The sequence below is a fragment of the Alternaria arbusti genome (assembly GCF_024043155.1).
Source record: "Alternaria arbusti strain BMP 1465 chromosome Unknown scaffold_1, whole genome shotgun sequence".
NCBI lineage: Eukaryota > Fungi > Ascomycota > Dothideomycetes > Pleosporales > Pleosporaceae > Alternaria > Alternaria arbusti.
This window is the reverse complement of record NW_026249941.1, coordinates 3,973,106-3,995,227: the sequence shown is the minus strand read 5'-3', so window position 1 is coordinate 3,995,227 and position 22,122 is coordinate 3,973,106. Positions and strand designations below refer to the sequence as shown.

The 22,122-nt window shown below is 53.4% G+C and overlaps 9 protein-coding genes across 9 annotated transcripts; 3 read left to right on the top strand and 6 right to left on the bottom strand.

The window, feature by feature from the left end:
• Positions 1 to 2,068: 2,068 nt before the first annotated feature.
• On the top strand, positions 2,069 to 3,451 carry J4E86_001446 (uncharacterized protein; the record flags this gene model as incomplete). The annotated part of the gene is made up of 1 exon (XM_051442013.1): positions 2,069 to 3,451. One exon carries the CDS (start codon positions 2,069 to 2,071, stop codon positions 3,449 to 3,451), a length of 1,383 nt encoding a protein of 460 aa, XP_051308184.1.
• A 2,103-nt stretch (positions 3,452 to 5,554) lies between these two features.
• On the bottom strand, positions 5,555 to 6,043 carry J4E86_001445 (uncharacterized protein; the record flags this gene model as incomplete). Its single annotated transcript, XM_051442012.1, has 2 exons — positions 5,555 to 5,937; positions 6,031 to 6,043. 2 exons carry the CDS (start codon positions 6,041 to 6,043, stop codon positions 5,555 to 5,557), a joined length of 396 nt encoding a protein of 131 aa, XP_051308183.1.
• Positions 6,044 to 6,618: 575 nt separating this feature from the next.
• J4E86_001444 (uncharacterized protein) lies at positions 6,619 to 7,806 on the bottom strand (the record flags this gene model as incomplete). Its single annotated transcript, XM_051442011.1, has 1 exon — positions 6,619 to 7,806. One exon carries the CDS (start codon positions 7,804 to 7,806, stop codon positions 6,619 to 6,621), a length of 1,188 nt encoding a protein of 395 aa, XP_051308182.1.
• A 939-nt stretch (positions 7,807 to 8,745) lies between these two features.
• J4E86_001443 (uncharacterized protein) lies at positions 8,746 to 9,429 on the bottom strand (the record flags this gene model as incomplete). The annotated part of the gene is made up of 1 exon (XM_051442010.1): positions 8,746 to 9,429. The coding sequence occupies one exon, from the start codon at positions 9,427 to 9,429 to the stop codon at positions 8,746 to 8,748; it is 684 nt and encodes a 227-aa protein (XP_051308181.1).
• A 558-nt stretch (positions 9,430 to 9,987) lies between these two features.
• J4E86_001442 (uncharacterized protein) lies at positions 9,988 to 11,646 on the bottom strand (the record flags this gene model as incomplete). Its single annotated transcript, XM_051442009.1, has 1 exon — positions 9,988 to 11,646. The coding sequence occupies one exon, from the start codon at positions 11,644 to 11,646 to the stop codon at positions 9,988 to 9,990; it is 1,659 nt and encodes a 552-aa protein (XP_051308180.1).
• Positions 11,647 to 14,834: 3,188 nt separating this feature from the next.
• On the top strand, positions 14,835 to 15,340 carry J4E86_001441 (uncharacterized protein; the record flags this gene model as incomplete). The annotated part of the gene is made up of 2 exons (XM_051442008.1): positions 14,835 to 15,219; positions 15,297 to 15,340. 2 exons carry the CDS (start codon positions 14,835 to 14,837, stop codon positions 15,338 to 15,340), a joined length of 429 nt encoding a protein of 142 aa, XP_051308179.1.
• Positions 15,341 to 15,755: 415 nt separating this feature from the next.
• On the top strand, positions 15,756 to 17,132 carry J4E86_001440 (uncharacterized protein; the record flags this gene model as incomplete). Its single annotated transcript, XM_051442007.1, has 3 exons — positions 15,756 to 16,529; positions 16,579 to 16,710; positions 16,761 to 17,132. The coding sequence occupies 3 exons, from the start codon at positions 15,756 to 15,758 to the stop codon at positions 17,130 to 17,132; spliced, it is 1,278 nt and encodes a 425-aa protein (XP_051308178.1).
• An 844-nt stretch (positions 17,133 to 17,976) lies between these two features.
• On the bottom strand, positions 17,977 to 18,848 carry J4E86_001439 (uncharacterized protein; the record flags this gene model as incomplete). The annotated part of the gene is made up of 3 exons (XM_051442006.1): positions 17,977 to 18,260; positions 18,314 to 18,475; positions 18,527 to 18,848. 3 exons carry the CDS (start codon positions 18,846 to 18,848, stop codon positions 17,977 to 17,979), a joined length of 768 nt encoding a protein of 255 aa, XP_051308177.1.
• A 2,830-nt stretch (positions 18,849 to 21,678) lies between these two features.
• Positions 21,679 to 22,078, bottom strand: J4E86_001438 (uncharacterized protein; the record flags this gene model as incomplete). Its single annotated transcript, XM_051442005.1, has 2 exons — positions 21,679 to 21,705; positions 21,752 to 22,078. 2 exons carry the CDS (start codon positions 22,076 to 22,078, stop codon positions 21,679 to 21,681), a joined length of 354 nt encoding a protein of 117 aa, XP_051308176.1.
• Positions 22,079 to 22,122: the final 44 nt, after the last annotated feature.

Genomic DNA, 22,122 nt, shown 5'->3' with positions numbered 1-22,122 from the left:
GATATAATTGTAGTTTCGGCTCGTGATAGGTTTCCGAGCGTGGCAGTAGTGTAATGTTGGTCTTGACAGCAGCTTATTACCGCTAGATCATCTTCTTTGAGTGCTTATATGAGGTTGTCGTTGTGATGGACCAGTTCTTCACGTCTGTTGTGCCTATCACTCAACCAGCCATTCTAAGCTATTGCACATTGACGGCTAAGACAGCAGATGGTTGTTTGCGTGAGCATATTTGATCAGGTTGGGTGTACTATCAACACCAACGTGTGAAGCTGCTACCCAGATCAATTTGCCACTGTACCCAGAAGCGACGACACCAACAGGCACCACCTGGCATACCTTCCATGGACAACCTCGAAACCCCAATGTCGAGACGTGTTTGCAATAACATTTCAAGATGTAAGGACATTGTGAGAGATGAAATGGCACCTTCCAGAAGACACATCTCGGCCTTTAGGTTTGGGTAGCCACCGCACGAGGTCACCTGCTAAGGATATCCGACGTGGTTAGCCTCGGGTTTGGTTCCTGTAATCTGCGAGCCGTTTTGACAGGCGGGGATGCTGGCCAGGCCCCCGTTGATGCCGTTTGCTATGCCTCAGGGCTGTTCCGCGCCCCGCCGTTTTCCCTTATCGATGAAACACGAGGGAGCGATAGGATCGTGCCTGTATGGGTGGGAATGCGTCTTGGGAAACATCTCATCTCGCAGTCTGTGCTCGGCATCGGAAAAGAAAAAAGGCGCATGAAGCTGGCCAGGTGTCTGGAATCTCGCTTGTCAAATATAGAGACTGGATGGGCGTCAATCTGGTCGTGGGAAAAGGCTAGCTGGCGGGCATCGTGAAATGGAGAGATGCGCGCCAATCAGGCGATATCTCTATTTCCTAGGTTGAAGCCTAGCGTGGCGGTCGATGACCAATCAACGCACGCGTGCGCTCTAACCTGAAACAACGTGGAGCCTCCACCAAACTACCTTCACCCCACCACCCGTCGCTTGCGGGTTCACCTTCCTTCTCGAAGCGCTGCACCGGCACACATTCACCTGTCGTGGGGTCGTTCCAGGCTCGCCCTGGCACTTCGATGATTTTGTCATCCACTTTGCGTGCACTTTGCGCGATTTCTTACGTCACGCTTGTGGGTTCACGATGGGCGATGCAGAAAGCTTCACAATATCGCAATCACTGGCTCTCATTATCTATCGTTATTTCATCTCCACTTTCATCGCATCGATCTAGATGATGCCTAGCTTCCGTCGTTGTGTTGTAGATCAACGGCACACGGTCCTCTGACACTCAACGGCCCCTCTGATGTCTGAGGATGGCTAGCGTAGCCCTGCCATGCACATGTATTGCCAACTACCGACTAACAGACGCCGATCTTCGCGCCGGAGAGTACGGGAGGCTGCAGCAAGAGCGCGCTACGCCGCGACCACGCTGCGGGACGGGAAAGCCATGGCTGGCGGCTACAGCATCGGCCAGCGTTGAAACGCACATCCTACACCCATACAGTCAGGCTCGAAAGCTTGCGTGCGGCGTCGCGTGGAGTGGCGCTGTGTTTCGACACCTCGTGTGTCTCCTTCTCTATTGGCTCCTGTCGCTTCTTCCCTTCTAGGCCGGAGATTTTACAACGCTCAACAGCGTCTGTCTCACCACCTTCACCCGCCTGAATAAAGGGCCATGGCCGCGTGATATTGCAGTTTGTGTTCACATTCGGCTTGTGCGTCTTCACTTCTTCTCTTGCATTTCTTATTTTCTTGTAGCCTAGAGCGCGCAGTGCGTCGTTCACAAGGTCCGGTACTATTGTCATTGAACAATAGCATCGTTACGTGCGAGGTGAAGACGGATTGAGTCACACGACTATTGACGGAGCGACCACTCACAGTGCCCGCCAAGCCGATACTTCACTTTTCGTCACGATATAATTTCCTGTACACCAATTCCCACCTGTCCCGCTTTCGACAACAACACTCACGCCAGGATATACGTATCGCCAGTACTGATAAGACATCCGGCATCGACTATCCCACACCTTACTCTTGCAGGGCAAGATTCACTTTCGACACTACACACACATCAAAATGCCTAGCATACGGAATACGCTTGTCGCCGCGCTCATGGCCTTTCCCACGGCTATGGGCCACAGCTGGGGCGAGCAGCTTCGGAACATCGACGAGAAAGGCAACTACGTCGGCCAATATGGATACCCGCGGGGCTTTATCGACAGACCCGATGGTACAGATGACCCCATGTCCTACCAAATACCTCAAGGCAGGGCGTATATCAACAAGGACGACCTGCTCTGCCCGGACGATCAACGTGTGCAGAAGCAGTCCGCCGACAAATGGCCTCGTCTCAAAGCTCCGCCGGGTGGCTACGTCGCTATACGATACCAAGAGAATGGACATGTCACAAGGCCGGAGAACAACCCTGAGAAGCCTGACAAGGGCGGCACAATCTTCGTCTACGGCACCAAGGAACCGAAAAGTGATGAGAAGCTTGTCGACGTGCTCCAGTGGACCAAAGATGGTCAGGGTGGTGACAAGCGTGGAGTCCTGTTAGCTACGACTGACTACGACGACGGACGCTGCTATCTGAACAACAAGACGCCAGTCGCTTCAGAACGTGAAAAGTTCTCTCCTGCCTATGCGATGGGTACATCCCAGAGCGGACCTTCAAACACAGTCATGTACTGCGAGACAGATGTCAAGCTTCCAGACACGATGGAACTCAGCAAGACCTATACCTTGTACTGGGTTTGGCAATGGGCTTCGATTCCTGGCAAGGCTGGAAAGCAGCCTAATGGTCTGGACGAGTACTATACTACATGCATGGACATCGACGCCGCCTCCCCTGATGTTGCCATGGCAGCTGCAGCTCCTGAAGCGATGGCGAAGTTCCAGATGCAGCAACAGGATGCTGGAACTGCCGCCCACCCTCACTGGAACTCAAGAACTGCTCTCTTCACCGACTCACCTTTCAAGCGCGAATACGGCCCTGTCACATCCGAGATCCCACTTCTAGGCGGAGGTTCCGGCTCTGGTGGCGACGCTCCTTTCCCCACCAACAGCACTCCGCCCGCGGGTCCTACAGCTCCAGTCACCACCAGCGCTGTTCCCGTTCCAAGTGCTGCACCTCCAGCCGCTAGCAACTCTCCTCCAATTTCTGCCATCGTTCCCTCCGCGACCGCCCAGCTGCCATCTCCCAGCAACTCAGCGGCCTCCAGCGCTACTATGGAGATCCCGACACTTTCAGGTCGTCCCGGTGCCGCACCAACACCACCAGCCGGCGACAACGGCGTTGTCACAGTCACCGACACTGTCATGGTCACTGTCACAGCGCCTGCTCCAACAGCGCCTGTTGCTACTCCCCCCGCTCCCCCGGCAGTAGCTCCCCCAGCTATCACTCCTCGCGCAGTGCACAGCATCTACCACAGGAATGGTGCCAAGTTTAGGGGACTATAGACGGTGGAAAGCTACGTCTGCTCTGATTCTTTTACTGCATTTTCTTTTGTTACATACACACTGAGCTCTCCAGTGGCAGGCCACGGGTACTGATGACGGACATACATGATGGTGACTGCATGAAAACGATTGCATGATCATGAAGACTGGGAGGCTTTTTTTCTTTTTGCATTCAGCGATACCCCTTGCATACATATTGGCGTTTTGGGTAGCATTTTATGACCTGTACCCAGGTGGGTTGGTCAGGCGTTCATCAATAAAAGCATATCACACTTCCCTTTCGTCTTGTTGTCTCCTCGATCGTGACTGCCTCGCTTCACACTTTTACTGCTACGAGCTTGTGTTGTTGGCTCCACGTGCAGCCACGTGTTCCGACTTCCATGTCCAAAGTCACGCGCCTTCAACGTGATATCCACAACCTCGGCCGAAACATTAATGACGTTTCACGACGTGCCATAAGCGCTCTCTTTCCAAATTCCGAACCGCTCGGCTTGCTTCCAGTTTCGATGCGCGTATGCTCGGGGAAATATCCGCATCGACGCTTGCGAACAACGACGGTTATAACATGACGCAACGCCGTTCATTGTGACAAAGAACCGAACGCACCTTTCCACTTGGGTCGCGGCCCGGATACGACCGTTACCTTCATCAGGATTCGTTGGCTCGTACAGCAAACTTACTCGTCATCCGTACCACACCCCAAGCCATCAGGTCTAGACCAGCGGGATCGCAATGCGACGAACATCCAGACCATCCGCACCCGTCAATCGCATCCGTCCTCCATAACCGGGAAGCTGGGTCAATTTGCGTAAGGCTGAGCAAGTTTCCCCGGGTTACTTCACGCATGGCCTCATTCCGACTTGCCCCCAACAGTCCGGCAGATTGTCCTCTCACATCGTACGGTTCGGAGCCTCTGCCATGTGGCTTTGCGAGAGACGTTTGCGCTAGTTTCCATACCTCATAATAAGGGTGTGCATTCGCTGCGAACAGTATCTTGCAGTTGACGAAGCCACACAAAGCTCAGTACGTATACTCTTCACCGGTGGGAGGCAGCAGAAGGATCTTACGAAATGTCTGCGCGTTGTTCATACAGTATAGGTAAAGCTTTGCCCAACCTCGCTGCCCGAGTTCCCCGCGGTCGACTGTTGGTTCACATGAGATTCGACATGGGTGTGTTGGACGATCGCAACACTGAAGGATGTGTATAAGAGGGGAGATGAGACTGGACTATCACAGTCTTCTTGCGAGACACTGAACAGAGTTCCTTGCCATACACCGACCCTCCTGGTTTAACTCATTCGTCACACCCAGATCCTTCGAAGCCACTTCAACTCCCCAACCAACACCATGTGCCGAGACATCTACCGCCACTATGAACGCTGCGCTCACCATGAATACATCCAAGCCCCACCGTGCCAACACTTTCGCACCGGTCTGAACCAGATCAACGACCCACGCTGCTTCAATCAACCCGGTATCCCTTATCGCCAATCCCGAAGGTGTCGCGAGCAGAACCAGTTTGACTTCCGTCGCAACGCTTATTGCACGCCGTGTACGATGACTAGGCAAGGTTGGAACTTTCGGGGGTATAACAGTGGTTTTGGGGGATGGCCTAGGTATAGACCGGAGGGGTTTTGAGGGATAGTGGCACCTCATACAAGGAAAAAGCTGAACAGGCGTGCGGACTACATCAAGACAAGAACCTGCAAAGTGGGTGACCCAACGTCAACGTAGGCTCCAGGTTGTTCAGCTTTTCCTAGGTTGGCATGGTGAGGTCGAAATAGAGACAAGGTTGGAAGAAGGATAGTGGGAGAGGCTATCTAGTTCTTGGAAAGATTCTCGAAGACTAGAGATTGACCTGAATACAGATGGTGTGACGAACTAGCTCGCCGTCAGTGCACGGGTTTCGGATAGTGATAATCGAACTGCTTTCTCTCTTTTAGATACGCTGTGTCGCTGTATACACATCTTACTTTTCGATCGCAAAAGCTCAGGCCCAGGCTGTACGGCCTTTATCTTGCATTCCACCACAACATCCGTATTGCCATCCGTATGTCTTGCTTTTCAACATCTTCAGCCCCCTTCCACTCACGCCCCCAGCACCTATCTAACCTTCTTAGTTACCTCCTCAACAGGCATCGTCCCCTTATCACTCTGCAACATCGCCAGTGTAAACAGCCCCGTAAGCGTCAACCACACATTCCCCCACACCCCAATGCTCATGCTAGTGTTGTAATGACTCGGCATCTTGTAATGCTGGTACGCGCCAATGCCCGTTGTGATATGATGGAACACCGTCGCAGCCACTACCGCCTTCGCATATGGAATCGTAGTGAGCTTCGTTGCGGGCGCGGAGTTGAAGGGTATGGCGTTTGTGAAGGAGATGAGGATCAGCGCGAGGGTGACGAGGCACCAGCCGTCGTTACGAACGTTGTAGGCTTCGAGATCGTTGGGAGCGAGGTTTAGTTGCGAGGGAGGCCGGAACCCTGTCGGTGTTAGTTTTGGAATGAACAGTGAACATCAGGGGATTGAGGCTTTGAAGAGCGGGGTAAGAAGGTTGGAGGGTCAATGGAACGTACAGCCGATAACCATGATGGGGTCGTACACGCGACACAAGCCACGCAGGCCGTACCAGAATGCCGTGCCATAGGCATACGCATGGAATACCTGCACCGAGCAGTCAGCTTTCACCCATTCAATTGCTCCAATGCCCCAAGAACAACCCACAGTTGAGTTAATAGAAGGCATGATGTCGCTACCAGTCAATTGCACAACAATAGATCCAAAATTGCGCGATGAGATGAGAGGTCAGTAGACACGCGCGATTGCACCTTAAATGAAGTTTGTTGACGTTCCTGGCAAGCTTCCGTACCTGCGACGTCATTATGAGAGCTCCAATAGCTCCATTGGTGTTGAGGGGCTGCAAGCCACGCCGTTAGCCTCCCCGTGGAACCGGAACATCGATCCGCGTAGCGCACCCGCACATGGATCGAAGATGAGATCGGCCGCGATACGATTGCAATGACGCTAAAAGCAGGGGTTAATCCGGCAGATGCAGGTTCATGGAGATGGTTTGGGAATGATGGGCGCGCACAATACGATCGTAAAGGGCAGCTTTGTGTTGGAAAAAGCAAATCTATCGGGGTATCCACATTTTATCTCTTGCATCACCATGCTATCCTTCCTGCAACACTCCTTGCTGCCTTGACTTTGCCAACTCCAATCGTTCCTTCCCCTCCCAACCCTTGCATCCTCAAACTCGCATCAACAACCTCAAGCGCATACGCACTCTCAATAGGACCCAAGTCCAGAACGGTACCGTTGTGCACCGCATTCGCAGCTGGATTAACAATCTTCTCCACATCCTCCTTAACCTGCGGCAACAACACAGCTGTAGCACCCAACCATCGCGCCAACAAGCCCTTGAAAGAGACTTGATCGGTGTCACACGGCTCTTCCGCATCCTTGGCCTCACACTTGCTCTCGAAAAGCGCGCCGGTATCCTGGTTAACGAAATTGCGCTTTGCGGAAGCGACAAAACCCTTGGTTCTGTCCGCCCACTTCTCGTCTTTGGTATGCACGGCCATGACTGCAGCGCCGTACATGTAAACACCGACGTTGTAGCTCCACATGTTGTGGTTTAGATCTGAGCACCCGTTGTCTTCACTCGTGCCGTCGTAGACATTGAAGTCCTGGTCTACAAGTCCGACCTTTGTACTCCAGGCATAGGTTTTCTCCGCCCAGGATAGAATCTCAGCATCTTTCGTGAGGTGTGCGATGCGGGCGGCAAGTTGGAAGAAGAGACCATTGGTAATGGCGTTCTTGTAGTGCCAGCCGTTCTGACCGTCTTCACCGAAATCTACTTTCCAGCGCAGGCCGCCGCCGCAAGTATTGTTGCCGTCGATCCAACGCTGTTTTTGCTGGTTGAAGACGTTCGTCGCCAAATCCACCCAAGCTACGGGTCCTTGCTGGGGAAGCTTCAACTCGGCGGCTGTAATGGCGGCGAGGCCCCACCACGCTTGATCATCGTTGCCGGTTGCGTCGATGGTCATGAAGTCGTTTGCGGGAGTCGCTTGACTTAGGATGGTGGTCTTGAGAAGATCTTCATACTGGAGGTCGCCAGTGGTGGAGCCGTAGGTTAGGAGGGCTTCGACTGCGGTGCCGGATTGCCACCACCAGTACGGTTGGGGGAGAAGTGCTCGACCAGGGTCTGGGAATGAAACTTTGAGGGAGGCGGCGAGGGTGCTTGATGAAGATAGTAGGGCGGCTGGCGCTGGAGGCGATGGTGGTGGGGCTTGGATTGCTGCGGTTTGCACGATGAGGGAGATAGCTTTGGTAAGGGTGCTCGGTATCATTTTGAAGGATTGAATCGATGTAATGGTATCTCGTAAAAAGGAACGTGCTGATCAGAGCAAAAAAAGAATGTAATTTGTGTAAAGAACGTACTGGTTCACTGAACCATATAAAAAACAACCAAAGAGTGTCTGCGCAAAAAAAGATGCGACGAACAAAGAATGACGGAAAAGGTGTCGAAGGGAGGAAGCAGGACGAAGGACGAGGGCTGACGCGTAAAGATAATGAGATACCACTCAACCAACCCACAATACACAACTCAGCCTCAATCCAGCGCATAAAATGCCATTAGTTTCATCCATCCAGCATTGTACTCGGCACCCACGCCGTGCCCCGACCCAAAATTAGCAGGTGTCACACATGCGCCTTGGCCTATCCACCCGCACGTGTAAATGAACAAATGCCATGCATGTGCGTTGTCGATAAGAAGAGTTCTCTGGGCTTTCTGCAAAAATCTCCTGATCGACAGCTAGGAAGGGATGGTCTAGAACGGATTCGTTGTTATCTGAAACGCGACGCGACGACGTTGCGCGATGTGATTCGTCGGGTATTGAGAACACTGGAGAGGCCAAGAAGACGCAGCAAGTTGGGCGGTAGGGGTCGGAAAGATCGGATCTGCTGCGATAAAGCCTGAATTGGCGTGGTGAATGGGATCTGCTGTGGGTTGTGATGGAGTTGCCGCGGTGGTGGATGTGGATGAGCGTGTCCAGTTGTGATGGGGTTTGGTGTTGAAGATCTGGAGTGTTGATCTCGATGCATGAATCGCGTAGGACGGCTGCGGCTCAGATCTGAAGACGCTGGACAGACGCGCCTTGACATTGAAATTCGTGCGATGTCATCGGAGCTGTCTACAGTCAACATAAGCATTCACCTCAGCGCATCCCGTCATACACATCCCATACGCCCTATATCCCACTCATACATCCCGCCTCCATCACCATCTACATCTTCGCCATAACGACCTTATTCTTGACAAAACTGCCCCACCCCTCGGCAAACACTCCACCCTCACCATCCTCCACCCAGCTGACAGCCTCAACATACCTCCCTTTCTCCCTCATGATCTTCGCCCTAACCTTGACCACAGACGGCGTCACCAGATTCTTCTTGTACTTAACCCGCAACTCACTCGTCGCATTCGGGATGCCATAGTTCTTGACTATAAGGCAGCCCATGCAGTGATCCAGCAGCGACGCCGTAATGCCGCCATGAAGACTCGCATAGTTCCCATCGGCATCGTGAGCTAGCGATACCAGCACGATGTTTTCCGTTCCTTCCGGATCGGAGAGATCGTATTGTATGTCCTTCTTCGCTGCTTGTCTAGCCGCCTCTTTCGGGTTGTCGGGCGGTACAATCTCCTCCCACGTTGTGTCCGTATGTGTGACTACACTGTCGGGGTCTATAACCTCCCGCCGCTTTCCGTGACCTGGCTTCCACAAGTCGAGAAACGCGCGGATCGCGTCGGATGTAAAGAGGCCGCGCGTGAAGAGCAAGTTCCAGCCGTCGCGGGCCTCAAACAGGCGGCGATCGTGGATGTGCGTTATCGAGGGGTCGGCGAAGAGGGCCTTGCACCAGTCGCGAGCGGTGAAGTCTTCTAGGTGTTCGGTTCTTCTTCGGGTCGTCATCGTAGGTCAGAGGGGGTGTGAGTATGGTGTTGGCGCGGAGCGGACGGTGGAGGATGATTTATATAGGGTCCTCGTGGAGGTGGGAACCTATGCGATAAGGCTGCTGGTATGATATAAGGCATAGCTGCGGTCGGGTGGTCGGACGGTCGGATTTCGCTGCGCGTCGCGTTACTTGCAAAGCAGGGAGCTCAGGTTCCGAGGTTACTGGTGATAAAGTTTAGCGCTGACGTATCTAAGATTGACCGCAAGAAGGTTAGTATCACCGACCTGCATACATACGACCTAGACATCAATTTAATCACGCAGACAAGGTAAGGCAAAGATGTTTTTTCAACGTATTTGTATTCTTCCGCCACAACGTCGTAAAGTAATCAAGAATTACAGTCGAAACGTCGTGACTTCATGTGCTACTTCAACTATTCCCATATGAACTCCATTCAGAATCTTATCCTACCGAAAGGCAGGAAAGACTGGTCATCCATCTCTTTTCATGGACGGCCAAACGTGTACTTAATCATTCGATGCTGATTGAGTCTCTCTGCGCCAGTCTTCAGCCACTCAAGAGCCCTGATGGAACGAGGCCAACGAGCGCGCGTTCTCCGCGCGGAGTGCCGCCAAAATCTTGTCGGTCTCAGCTTGCGCCGCCTTCAGCTCATCCATTTCACCCCGAAGCTTGGCGTACTCCTCAACGGAAACCTTGTCCTCGGGGTCGTCCAGCAGCTCCTTCTGCTTGTGGCTGCGAGTTGAAGAAGTAGAGCCAGGAGATAGCAGATCGTCAGGTGCATCAGAGAGCTCAGAGCTGTCGGAGTCAAGCTCGTCCATGCCCTTGGCTCCGCAATGGTAGTTGACGAAACCGGTGTGCTTAGTCTTCTTGTTGGCCTTGTCTAGAGAGGAGCCGTCACCGTCGTCGTTAGAGACATTCTTGCCAACAGCACCCTCGTTGAATACGTCCTTGCTGAACGCATCCTTGGAGACGACATCACCAGCTTGGGCACCGTTCTTTCGAGCAGCTTGCACGGGGACAGCGACGACATGCTTCACGGGAAGTACATTCGAAAAGGTAACGCCCATGTCAGCACCAGGGTGGTGCTCATCCCGCTGAGATGCCGAAGTCTCTGACTGAACAACGTAGGTGGGGGATGACGAGTTGTACTGGGTTGTGGTCTTGCGCTCTTCTGGGGCCTTCTTCTTCATCTTTCCGGGAGACATCTCGCCTTCAGAGTCGACGGCCATGGCTGGGTGGTCATGCTGAATGACGTTCATACCCGGTTGACTACGCTTCTGGCGCTTCTGAGCCGACTGTCGCGGTTGTAACATCATCTGAGAACCCGGAGTTGCTCGAGGATCATCAGTGTCATCGTTGTCACCAGACGCGATCATCTCAGCCGCAGTACGCCTACCCCGAATCGGACGATTCTGATGGTGCTGGTCGTTGTCACGGCCGACCTTGATCCACTGGCCGCGGTGCGCGTTCGAGACGCAGTTGACGATGGTGCTACTGTACAGCTTGTGGGGAGCGCCAATAGTAGTCCAGGTCTTCTCGTTCTTCATCAGAGTAACGCCAATCTGCTTGGAGGTCTTCAGCACCGCACAGATCCACTCTATACGCTGTCCGAAGGTCCAGTCCTTGGTCTGGCTGATGTTGTCGATGATGGACTTATCGTAGATGCGAACTTTGAAGCCGTTCAGGTGAATGTCCTTGGCCATGCCGACGATGTCCCAGGAGCACGCCTCAATAGCCCAGTCCTGGTAATAGACACCTTCACCAGGAGTGAGCCGCTTGCGGTAGGCGTTGCCCTGGGTGTCCTTGGCGCGGGTCATATCCTTGAAAGCTAGCACCAACATCCTGACAAATTTGCGATACTCTGCGGCGGTAACGGGGATGGAGGGGTCGACCTCTGGAGAATACCACTGAGGCTCGTCCATGGGCGCCCTAGCTTCTTCTAGGGTCTTGAAGCGGAAGCCATCGACCTCTGGATAGTCACCATCCTTGTCCAGAAGCTGGGAAATCTTGGTCTTAAGGCGAGACGGATCCTTGAGACCGCCGGGGACCTTTTCCAGGCGCGTGTCCGCAAGGCGGGGAATGGGAGGAGCAAAGGGAACAGGAGCACGAGCACCAACGGGAGCTGAGGGAGATGCAGTCTGGCTCTTGATCACCATTAGGGTGTTGTTGGCTATGCCCTTGGGGGTTTCCTTATCGGGGTCGTGGTCGGTCATGTTGTTGGTTTCCTGGGGCTGGTAGTGGGGGTTTTCGGTTTCAACGGTTACTGCTTGCAACTAAGACACCTGTTAGTGAACTCCAGCATCTATTTTCCAGCACCGGTGGAACCTACTCGAAGAATTGATGAGATCTATGCGGCGTGGGGGTGAACTGACTGCGGGAGTCTCCCGATCTTTATGTTCGCAAGGCTTGACCACCGGGCTAGTGAAAAATCATGCGCGGATTGCGCGCGGATTGAAGTGGATCTGGTGTGCTACTTACGCAGGCGACGACGGAGTGAAGTAGGAAATTGAAGGTCGCCTGTGACAACCGCGGACGATTTGTAAGCCAAGAGGATGTCAGGTGCGAGAGCCCGACATTGGCATTGCGTTCTGTGAAAGAAGACGAAGGTTTGTTGTCATGATCGTTGCCTGTTGCCGGGGGGCTGCGTGGGTATGGACAGCACAGGCGTGAGTAACGTGCGTCCGAGCGTCTTGGCATCCTCGCATTCACCTAGGACCTGAGCGTTTGTTACACCCACGACCCATTGCCCCGATCCACAAGCCCTCATAGCACTTGCGACATGTCGATAGCGTGTAGTGTCGTGATATGCGTCTTGCCTGGGATACTGGGCGAGGTTGGCGTCGTGTGATATGGCCTTGCTGCGTGCGATGTTGCCTGTGACATATGTTAACATACTGACTACCTTACATAGAATGACTTCTTGTTGAACTGAAAGACATAAGAGCTAATGGCGTACCATAGGAACCTTATGAAGATCGGCGACAATACGGATGCGCGAGGCCGTCGCAGGCCCGTCAGCATATACGATTGCAGCTGGCAGCGACAGAGCGCGCGACCGACTACACACTGTTCAGGTTCCGGAAAAGCAACGTCTTGCCAGGTCTACGCGTGTTCTGTCCAGCTCTCCGATGAGGTGTTGCATGGGCTGCGCCTGCAAGTGCATGTGCAAGTCCATATCGTAAAGACGCGAACGGATCTTCGTCGACCAAGACTGGCAAGCAGCAATACACTTTGTGCGACACAGTACCATGAGATAATGTAGCCCCTTCTCTTTCAGGTGTCACCGGGGTCTTTCCAAGCAAGAGCGTTCCAGGCGGGATGCGTCATGTGACCTCCATGCCCGGCGGGAAGGTGGTCACTTTTGATCGGGAACGAGACCGGAAAAAATGGTGGAAGAGAGTACTCTCATTACACTTGAGTGCAGTATTCTCGCGTTGGAAGTCGCTCTTGCTTAGGAGTTGAACCTTCGGTGAGGTGTCATCTAGGTTGCGCCAGTTGAGTGGCTCGACGGCAGCGGCAGCCGCACGACTACGGCGTGGTATGCCATCACGGTGTGTGGAGAAGAGTTGGATGCTAGTGGCTGTGAATATGGGCGCGAAAGGTTTCGAAGTGCAATGAGTTTGCATACCTGACTGGCTGGTGCGCGGCGAGGAGGGAATGTTGCCTTGGCATGTTTGTCTCGGGCGATGGCGGCGTCATCAGACGCGTCGAAAGGGCAGTGGCTGTACCGCGCCGTCAGTTGGGCTTATGTTGCCGATGATCTTAATCCGCGAAGCGTTGGAAAGATCGCGTTCGGTGCAGCATTGTGAGGGTCGCGGTGATGGTGGTGGGCGTGGGCGTGGCCCGTCGACTTTTATGGCAGCACAGCCATCGAAGCCACCGTCGGGAAAGGGTTGGGCATTTAATCACATGAAGACATGAAGATTCAAACGCCACCTAGGGTGAAAGTACCAGTAAAGAGAAGGTCCCAGCGGTGGCGAGATTGACGATGCTGTCGATGTTTGGTGGAAGCGGACGAAGTTGGAAGTTGCGGAGAAGGAAGGCAGGAACGAGGGGCAGACTCGCCGTCGCTAGCGCGCATTGATCCCACCTCAAAATCAACGACAAACCTTCATGGACTCCGCCTGGTGCACGGCCGCTTCTTGCTTCTTTCGAGGACTGGTGCTGGACAGTTCTGTAAGCTTTCATCGAGTACAGTCGTGTCCAGGGAATGCTCTTCGGACTGCCGCGATGCGCCGCTCCCCCGCAGCGAACGTGCTGCTGCAGATTGACGGACTCGCCACGCGTCGCCATCGCATTCAATCGCTTGGCCTCCTTTTCGAATCTCATCACTGAAGATGCTTCCTTCGGCAGGATGTCAAAGGGAGCTCTTGTCGCGAACACGTGCCGTCAAGGACACTACCGTCGGAATCATCAGCTACCGAGCGGCTGATGGATGGACTTGCTTTCTTTGTCTTGAGCTCTCTGATCCGACTGAAAGTCCAATAGAGATCGGGTTTCTTGGTTGCGCCATTCGGCATGCCTTGGTCAAGGCAGCACGACACAGCAAACGTCTACCTAGGGGTTAGTTAGGTCGGCATTGTCGTCTCCAACTTACTATTCCAAGCGAAGCGAGTATGCTCGGTTAGCCGGCGCAGTTGTCAAGGTTGAGTTTGGAAGAGTGTTTGCGTTTGCCGGAATAGTTTGTCGAGTGCAACATCTGGGAGTGCTTTCTCGGTTGAGACAAACACCTGGGCGGTAGTGTTAAGTAGTGACGTGGAATCCTCGAACACTTATGGGTAGGCTGTCTTTCCCTGTCCCGCAAGCAATCTCGCTTTCCTTGCTCTTTCACGTCTCCTTGAGAACTGTCTTTCAAACCCCATTCACCAAGTTCGTACCATTTGGAATGGTACGGCGGAAAGGATGCAGCAGGACAAGCCTAGAAAGAGATATATACAGTCGACAGTAGGAGCCTTGCACTTACGTTTCGCTATGTTAGACGGCGTCGAGGGGCTCTGGCTTACTTATACATGGTTTAGTTGAGTTTATATACTTGACTGGCAAGAAACAGCGCGATGCCTCGAAAGTTGATACGTAGTATCGCTACTGGTTTTGCCGCCTGCATGAACACTTCGGTCTCCCTCACGCTTTGGGCTTGGCGCTACAGTGATTTCCTCCTTAATCGCCCCTCCCCCGCCTTGGAGCGGCCGCCGTGTGAACACGTGATTCACCCTCTGACCCACTTCATCCGAGTTGGGAGCCTTCTGCTCTGCGCCACAAACAAACTCCTAGCGCGTTGTACCCGCGTGGTAGTATTTCTGGGGCTTCATTTTGATCTCAAGGAAACATTACTCCCCTCAACCACTTCGATTCACAACCACAACTTGCAAAATTCATTTCATACAACGACGACGGCTTTACAATGAATTCCAACAACCCCTCCACTCACGAGGCCGACTACTCAATCACTGAGGGATTTGACTACGATTCTTTTGCGAAGTTCATGGAGGAGAATCCTGTCTCATCGACCCCTCCTATCGCGCCGGTGGCTTCAACACATCCTGGCTCAATCGAACAGAACGACTTCAGGCAGAACGACCAAAGCGTGTTTGATTACGGCGACAACTTTCCTTTGTTCCCTTCTGAGAGCTTCGGAGACAACGGCGGCTATTTCGACCATCAAGGAGATATGTACACTTCTGGCGAGAGCGTACCCGGACAGTCGGCCTCTGACTGGAACCTGCAAGGAGGTCACAATCACGTAGAGACTGGCCAACAGTATCAGCCAGAGAGTAACGTAGCCTTCGGTAAGTCGACATGATATACACTCTGTGTCGCGCGCTCACACTGACTTCTTCTAGGCGCACCCAACAACTCCCCTCAGTCGCCTGCGCGTCATACGTCTGGACCGAACTCATTTTACAATGATGGGTTCACCCAAACGATGTCTGTTCCCACACCAGATCCGATCCAAACGCTGTCTGCAAGTCGTCTAGGATTCATCCCGCGATCAACATCTGTTACCCCGACACCATCAATGGGTCATGAGCCTCTGCGAAGCAACATTACATCGCCTGTAAATAGGCCAGGTTCGGCTTACCTAGCACCGCCCACGTACGGATCAACTGCTCCTCATGGACCAGCGACCTTTCACGGACCAGGAACTCTGCGCCAAGCACCAATATCCCGTACGCCAGCGCCAGTTCATCCGTCAGCGCCAGGCTATTCATCGGCGTCAGGTTATCCATCGGCGTCAGGTTATCCATCGGCGTCAGGTTACCCATCGGCATCAGGTTATCCGTCAACACCGGTCTCTCCGTCAGCGCCAGTTCATCCTTCATCCATGGATCGAATATCAGCGGCTCTTCACGAAGCAGTCGGCCACCAAGCACGAGGGCGACAATATGCACAAGAGCCTCAACGTGCACTAGGCTGGCAGTACGTAGAGCTGCAACGTTCATCAGGCGGCCTGCGAGATCCATCAGGGCTGCAACGCGCACCAGAGCTGCACCGTGGACCGGAGCCGCGCCATGAAATCGGCCCGCAAAGTGCATCAGAATCGCGCAGTAGGTCATCGTCGTCACGTACGTCAGCGACTCCTGATACATCGGCGGCGCACCGCCCGCCCGTCACCAACCATCACGCACCTGTCACGCACCACACAGTAGCAACCGGTGACGCATCTGTTCCCCAGCAGTCCGAGAACAAGGACGCTGGAACTGGCGAGCAAGCTGCTGACGGCGCTGACGGCGCGGGCGCTGTTAAATCTACCACACCCAAGCACATTCTCGAAAAAGAGAAGCAAGCCCGGGTCGCGATCAGGAAGCTGAAGGCCAAGACCAGTATGGATGGGCAGATGGGCGAGTCTATCACTATGGTTCGCACCAACACTGGAGTTGAGTTCAGTGGTACGATGTGGAAGGCGCCTGCCAATGATGTGACCATTCCTACAACAGAAGATGACATCAAGGCCTGCGTCAATGCTCTTGACCTGGCAATGCACAACGTCGAAAACATCCGGGAGAAGGCCGATATCAAGTCACCTACCAATCGGTGGAACTCTGAGTCCAAGTATTATTTCCCGGAAGAGTACAATGCAGCTGCTGGCCTGCTCGTGGTAAGTCCAAACCGAACTGTATCCCTCTGCCATCACTAACGTAGCACAGAAAGAGCTGATCAAAATCCACACCGACGGTTGGACCAAGCAGATCTTCGACCAGAACGAGCGTGAGCAATGTCAGCTTACCCAGTTCTACACGTTTGAAGATCGATTCGAAGGTCTTCGGGAACTGCTTCATGTAAGTGTTCTGTCTTCATAATTATACAGTTTGATGCTAAACGTACACAGTACTCCAAGACGTCTTGCCAAGACATCATGAAGGGTTCCCGCTTCTACACTATCATCGCCAACCCGCGCAACCTGATCCATCGCACAGCCACCAACAAGACTGCCAACGTCAACAAAGGCCAGCAAATTCGGGCAGGCAAAGTGGCAATCAAGAAAGAAAGCAGCAAGGCAGCTTCTTCCAGCGGCGAAGACAAGGGCGACAAGGCGACACAGCAGGATGGCGAGGAGGGCTCCAACAGCGAAGAGTCTACAAAAGTCAAGAAGGTCTCAAGGGGCAAGAAGCGCGCTCGCGAAGAGACCTTCGTTGCGGAGGACCCAGCTAGCCAAGCACCTCGCAAGAAAGCGCCTACGAAGAAGCGTCGCAGCGAGTGATGGCTAGCACGTCCAGTTCCTTGTTTACCGGCGCGTTATACCCAGGGTGACGGAGTTGTTTGGTATCTGCTTTTCTTTTCAAAGCTCGGCGAAGTGTCAGAAATGACGTCACCGCCTTGCCCACTTGCGTTGCTTATGGATTTCTTGACTTCCTTGTCCTCACTGCCACGGAGCGGTGTTGCGGGATATACCTTTTTCTTATCTCCTAATATTCGTTTCTCAGTCTCATACCAAAACTGTGTTGCCACCCACAGCGCCTCCAAAATTGTAGCGGGCGTATGGAGGTGGTAGCCACAATCTTGTCATGTACCCTAATGCGAAAAGTCATACAATTCCCTACCTACTTGGCTGCTGATCTTTACAACCTTGAGAAGACTCACTGTGTTTCATCTGCCCAGGCATTAGCTCCGATGCTTCCGTAGTAGATTAAATGAGGTGCAAGTAGCCGACGATAGATTAATCAATCTTGCAAAAGTTCCCCAGTAACGCCGAGACTGCCCGATGAACCTCAACGACACTTTGCTGTCACTGTGGCGCAGTACTCTGTATGCCTCCCGCTGCGACAACATCTCACAGCGATCAAATGCGAAGTTGTCGTCGCATCCCCGCTGTCGCTTTTGCATCAGACCCACAAACTCAAACGGGCCTGAGGCAAGCTTCGGATCACCATGATATCGAGAACAGAAAAGTGCTGAAGCAAGTTGATTACATGCACTGCATGTGTGCAAAGGTTATATATACAAAGAATCCTCAAAGTTCCAAAATCCACATCTACCACCTAGTCATCCCCGATGACCACACCACTCTCACCCGACTAAACTGCCGAGCGAGTCGAAGTACTCGTCTAGCAAGACTTGACAGCAGAAGCAGTGTACTTGCAGTTGCCGGAGGGGCCCTTGGAGACGGACTTGGGCTCAGAGCCGGGCTTGGTGCCTTTGAACTCCTCGCAGATGGTCTTGACGGAAGTAGCGCAGGTGCCGGAGATGGTAGCGGTACCGCCGAAGTTGGGGTTGATACCGGCAAGGACCTTTCCGTTGTAGGCCTTGACGTTCTTGATGACGACGGAGCGGGCGACGCTGTTCTTGCAGTTACCGCAGGCACGGTAGAGCTTGCCGAAGTTCATGACGGCTGGGAGGTGTTAGTGTTTTGTATGGAAATGCTCGAGACCGGAGGAAGCTTACTGAAGCCGTCAATGGTGACCGTGCCCTTTCCGTTGTGCTGGATGACCTTGTCATCAGCGGCCTGGGCACCTCCGCCCTTGATCATGGCGTTTCCGTCACCCTTGAGGGAAAGCGCATCCTCGCAAACGTCGACCCACCAGACGTTCTCGATGGTGCAGGATCCTGGTTCAGATTAGTATCTATGACTCGTTATTTGTACGGAAGGATGCTCACCCTCGCAGTGGACGCCCTCGATCTGGTCCTTTCCGATGATAGCGTTCTTGAGAGTTCCGCCGTTCTTGATGAGGAAGACAGCGTCCTTGTCACCGCCCTCGACCTGGCCAGTGCAGCTAGCACCACGGCCGTAGGTCTTCATGCCACCATCAAAGGTTCCGCTGACTTGCTGGGGAGCCTTGTAGGTGACGGAGCCCTTGGAGGCGGGGATCGGGAGGGAGGCGCGCTTGGCGAAGGAGGAGAACTCGGAAGGAGTAACGGCGGCAGGGCCGGCGGCGGCGAAGCCAGTGATGGCAGCAACGATGGCGATGGAGAACTTCATGTTGATGGTTGAGTTGGTTGATCGAAACTGGAAAGTCGAAGAGGATGCTTTGAACAAAGTATGTATAAAGAATGTAAGTCTCTGAAAGAGGTAGCGAAAGTGGATGCTTCAAGCAAGAATAGACTGAATGAATGTGATGGTGGTGGTGGTTCCTTTTTGCCGGTGGTCGCTGTGATACTTATACTCCCCCTCAACTCGCCTTTTGGTACCACACTGAGGCACTCCACATTCGTCCGAAGATGTGCCATGTGGAAGACAGGGTACTGTTCCTCTCCGGCGGTACTCATGAGCCCAGGCCCAGAGTGTCATGCGAATGTGAGTAGGATGGCCCAGAAGAAGACGCTCGCAGGGTTTCGAGGACGTCAGGGCCGTGCTCTGGTGGGGCTTGGAGGTCGGAAACACGCTCAGGGCGGGATATCTCGATAGCATCCATGCCAGGCTCATTTGTACTGTGGAGTTGGTAGAGAGTGAATTATCCAGTAAGCACCGTCTTGTCTTCCAGACTCAACTCTCATCATCATCAGCGCGATAAGACATCAATTTGCATCTCAGAAAGACGAGTTCTGGGAGACGACTTGAGAGACATCGTGTTCTGGAACGCCACACGAACGCACACGACAATGGATTTACCACCAAAAGCCAGGAAGTCGTTACATGTCCGATCGACTAGTGCTGGATTCAGCCTGTCACACCGACGCCAACGCTCGCCAAAATGCCAAGCTTTGACATGAAACCTCTCAAATATCCACATCGTAACCACCTATCTGGAACGCCAAGGAGAACTGAAATTTCCGCTCGTTGTTCGAATACGTCTGGCCAGTCAAGCATTTCTCCGGGAACATCATTGGGGTCCTGCCAAGACCCATTTTGCGATTCGTGTCACGGGGCGAGCCTTGCGCTAGAATCTGGCTAGAGTGTGAGATAGTTTCAATGACTTTCTTTTCGATATCTCCGCCAATCGCGACGCTTCCTGAAGGGCGTAAAACACCAGCTCGAGGCGTCTTGGCACGTCATGTCGCGCAAACAGGTGTCGTGCATGACGCCCAGGTGCCATTCCCAGGTGTACCTCTGTTCACCACGCTGATAAGGATCCCGCGTGTTCAAGAGTTGCTGACAGGACTTGCTTGCCAGGTTGATGCAGCCGGCTGACGCCAACCGCCCTGGAGGTTAGCTGCATTGCGACTCGAGACGACGTCCAAGGCTGGTCGTCAAACGATCGCTCAGCCCATCCACGGAATACACATGTTGTTGTAGTTAGTAGTACTGTGTCATGGCACGTCGATTACTGATCGACGTAGAGTCGTGGAGTCGTGGGTACTGCGCGTGTCGTGCCGTGTTTCGCTGGTCGCGATCGGGTAGTCGTCTTCCGATTGCACGATTGCCATTTTGCATCCGGCGTCGAAACGACCCTTGTTCGGTCCTTCGCGATCTCTAGATCTGTGTAGCTATGCTTGGGAGATGCGAATTTGTGTCGTCCAAGACGGAGTAATATCGAAAGTGAGAATGTACTGCCCAGGTTTCACGTAGGGCCGCAGCAGCGGACCGCACAAGTGTGGCGTAACGATGTGGCTCAGGGATGTGGCGCCTGCGCATCTCCACTTCCTCCCGATTGCGAAAGTCCCCGACACGGCACAAGCAACGATAATAGCCCGGTCCAGAATCATCCCATTTCAGTTCCTCACCGTACCGCAACAACATGCATCTACCCAGATAGCTCGATTGTACACGTCGTCAGCTAGGGGAAGCAATGCACAACTCGTCTTGACCGCTGCGATGACGCCCAAGCGCAGATTGGACACGAAAATTTTGCGAGACTGAAACAGTGTGACGAAAGATCTTCAATCGCACTTTTAGGAACACCAAAGTCATTTCACGCCCCTAAGATCCGAGTTCGTTGGTGCCGCAGCAGCCAATCGCATGGTGGCGTATCTTCCGAAATGGATCGCTCATCTAGGCTGCTGGTATCCGCCCGCATAAGAACGTGTCCAGCTAACCCTCGTGGATTTGCGTGTTGTTCTAGATCGATTGGAAGCTAGCGGTGAGCTTATCAATTCCAGGCCAGACCCTCTTCTGATGCAATCGGCAGAGAGACTGTCCCTATCTTCGTAGATCAAGAGGAGCTTCGATCGGTAGCTATGCCCTAGAGAAAGACGTATTCAGTTCAATTTCACCGTGCATCTTGTGTTTGGGATGAAGACTTGTGTCGACGATAGAGTAACACCGACGGGTCACATAGTTGACTCCTATCACACATCCCCAACATCGTACCTCCCGAACTTGTCGCACTTCGCTGTCCTAACCTTCCACCCCTTCTCCGTAAGCCCCTTTACAAGCCTCTCCTGCTTCTCATCCGCCGTGATCAAATCTCCTATCGCTGTCTTCACCCCACCCAGCTTGACCAACTCCACTTTCAACCCTTCCCCAACAACCTCCCTTAACCGCTCAATCCGTCCAGCAAAATCCTTCATCACCCCCTGATCAACGACCTCCATATCACACCACTTCGGTAGCACAAGCCTCAGCACCTCCAAATTCATACACTTTCCCAACGCGACACAAACATCCTTAACACTACTCTCATACTCCCACCCATCAGGGACGTCGAAAGGGATCTGTTTAGCGAGCCGAACACTCACGCGTTTACTCACCGCCGGCCTAATCATCCCCCATCGCTGTTGCGCTCGCCCTTGGGTCGTATGTCGAACCGGTAACGGCAGTGTGATACACTTGATGTATTGCCACGCATACTTTTCTCTTGAAGTGAACATGAACGCACTCGTGAACATGAACGCACTCATGAACATGAACGCACTCGCAACCATCCACCCATTTATCCCGCTGAAGCGCCACTCGGTCTCTCTGTAGAAGTAAAACGTAGCTTCATGTCTTACCTGTCTGCTCACTCTCAGCAAGTTCAGGTTGACGCCGCATCGCCGCATCTTGACTTTCAGGTACTGCATGTTGCGGTTTGCGGTCACAATTTGATGCGAGGCGATGGGGCTGTCGGTTTCGGGCCAGAGTTCGATGGGGGAGGGGAGGGTGAGGGCGCATGCATAAATCATGTAGCGTAGTTCGATGGGGATCTTCATGAGCGGGAATGGCTGATTGGGCTGGTTGGAGGAATGAGAGGGGTGCGGATATCTTCGCTCGGCGTAGAGTTTGGGGTAGCGGGTGTAGCGGCGGAGCTGACGGGTCGTGTAAGGAGGTGGTAGTGTGTCGTTCGCAGACATCGTCTCGGTCGGAATTATGGTATGAGGGTGAGGTGCTCGCGAAC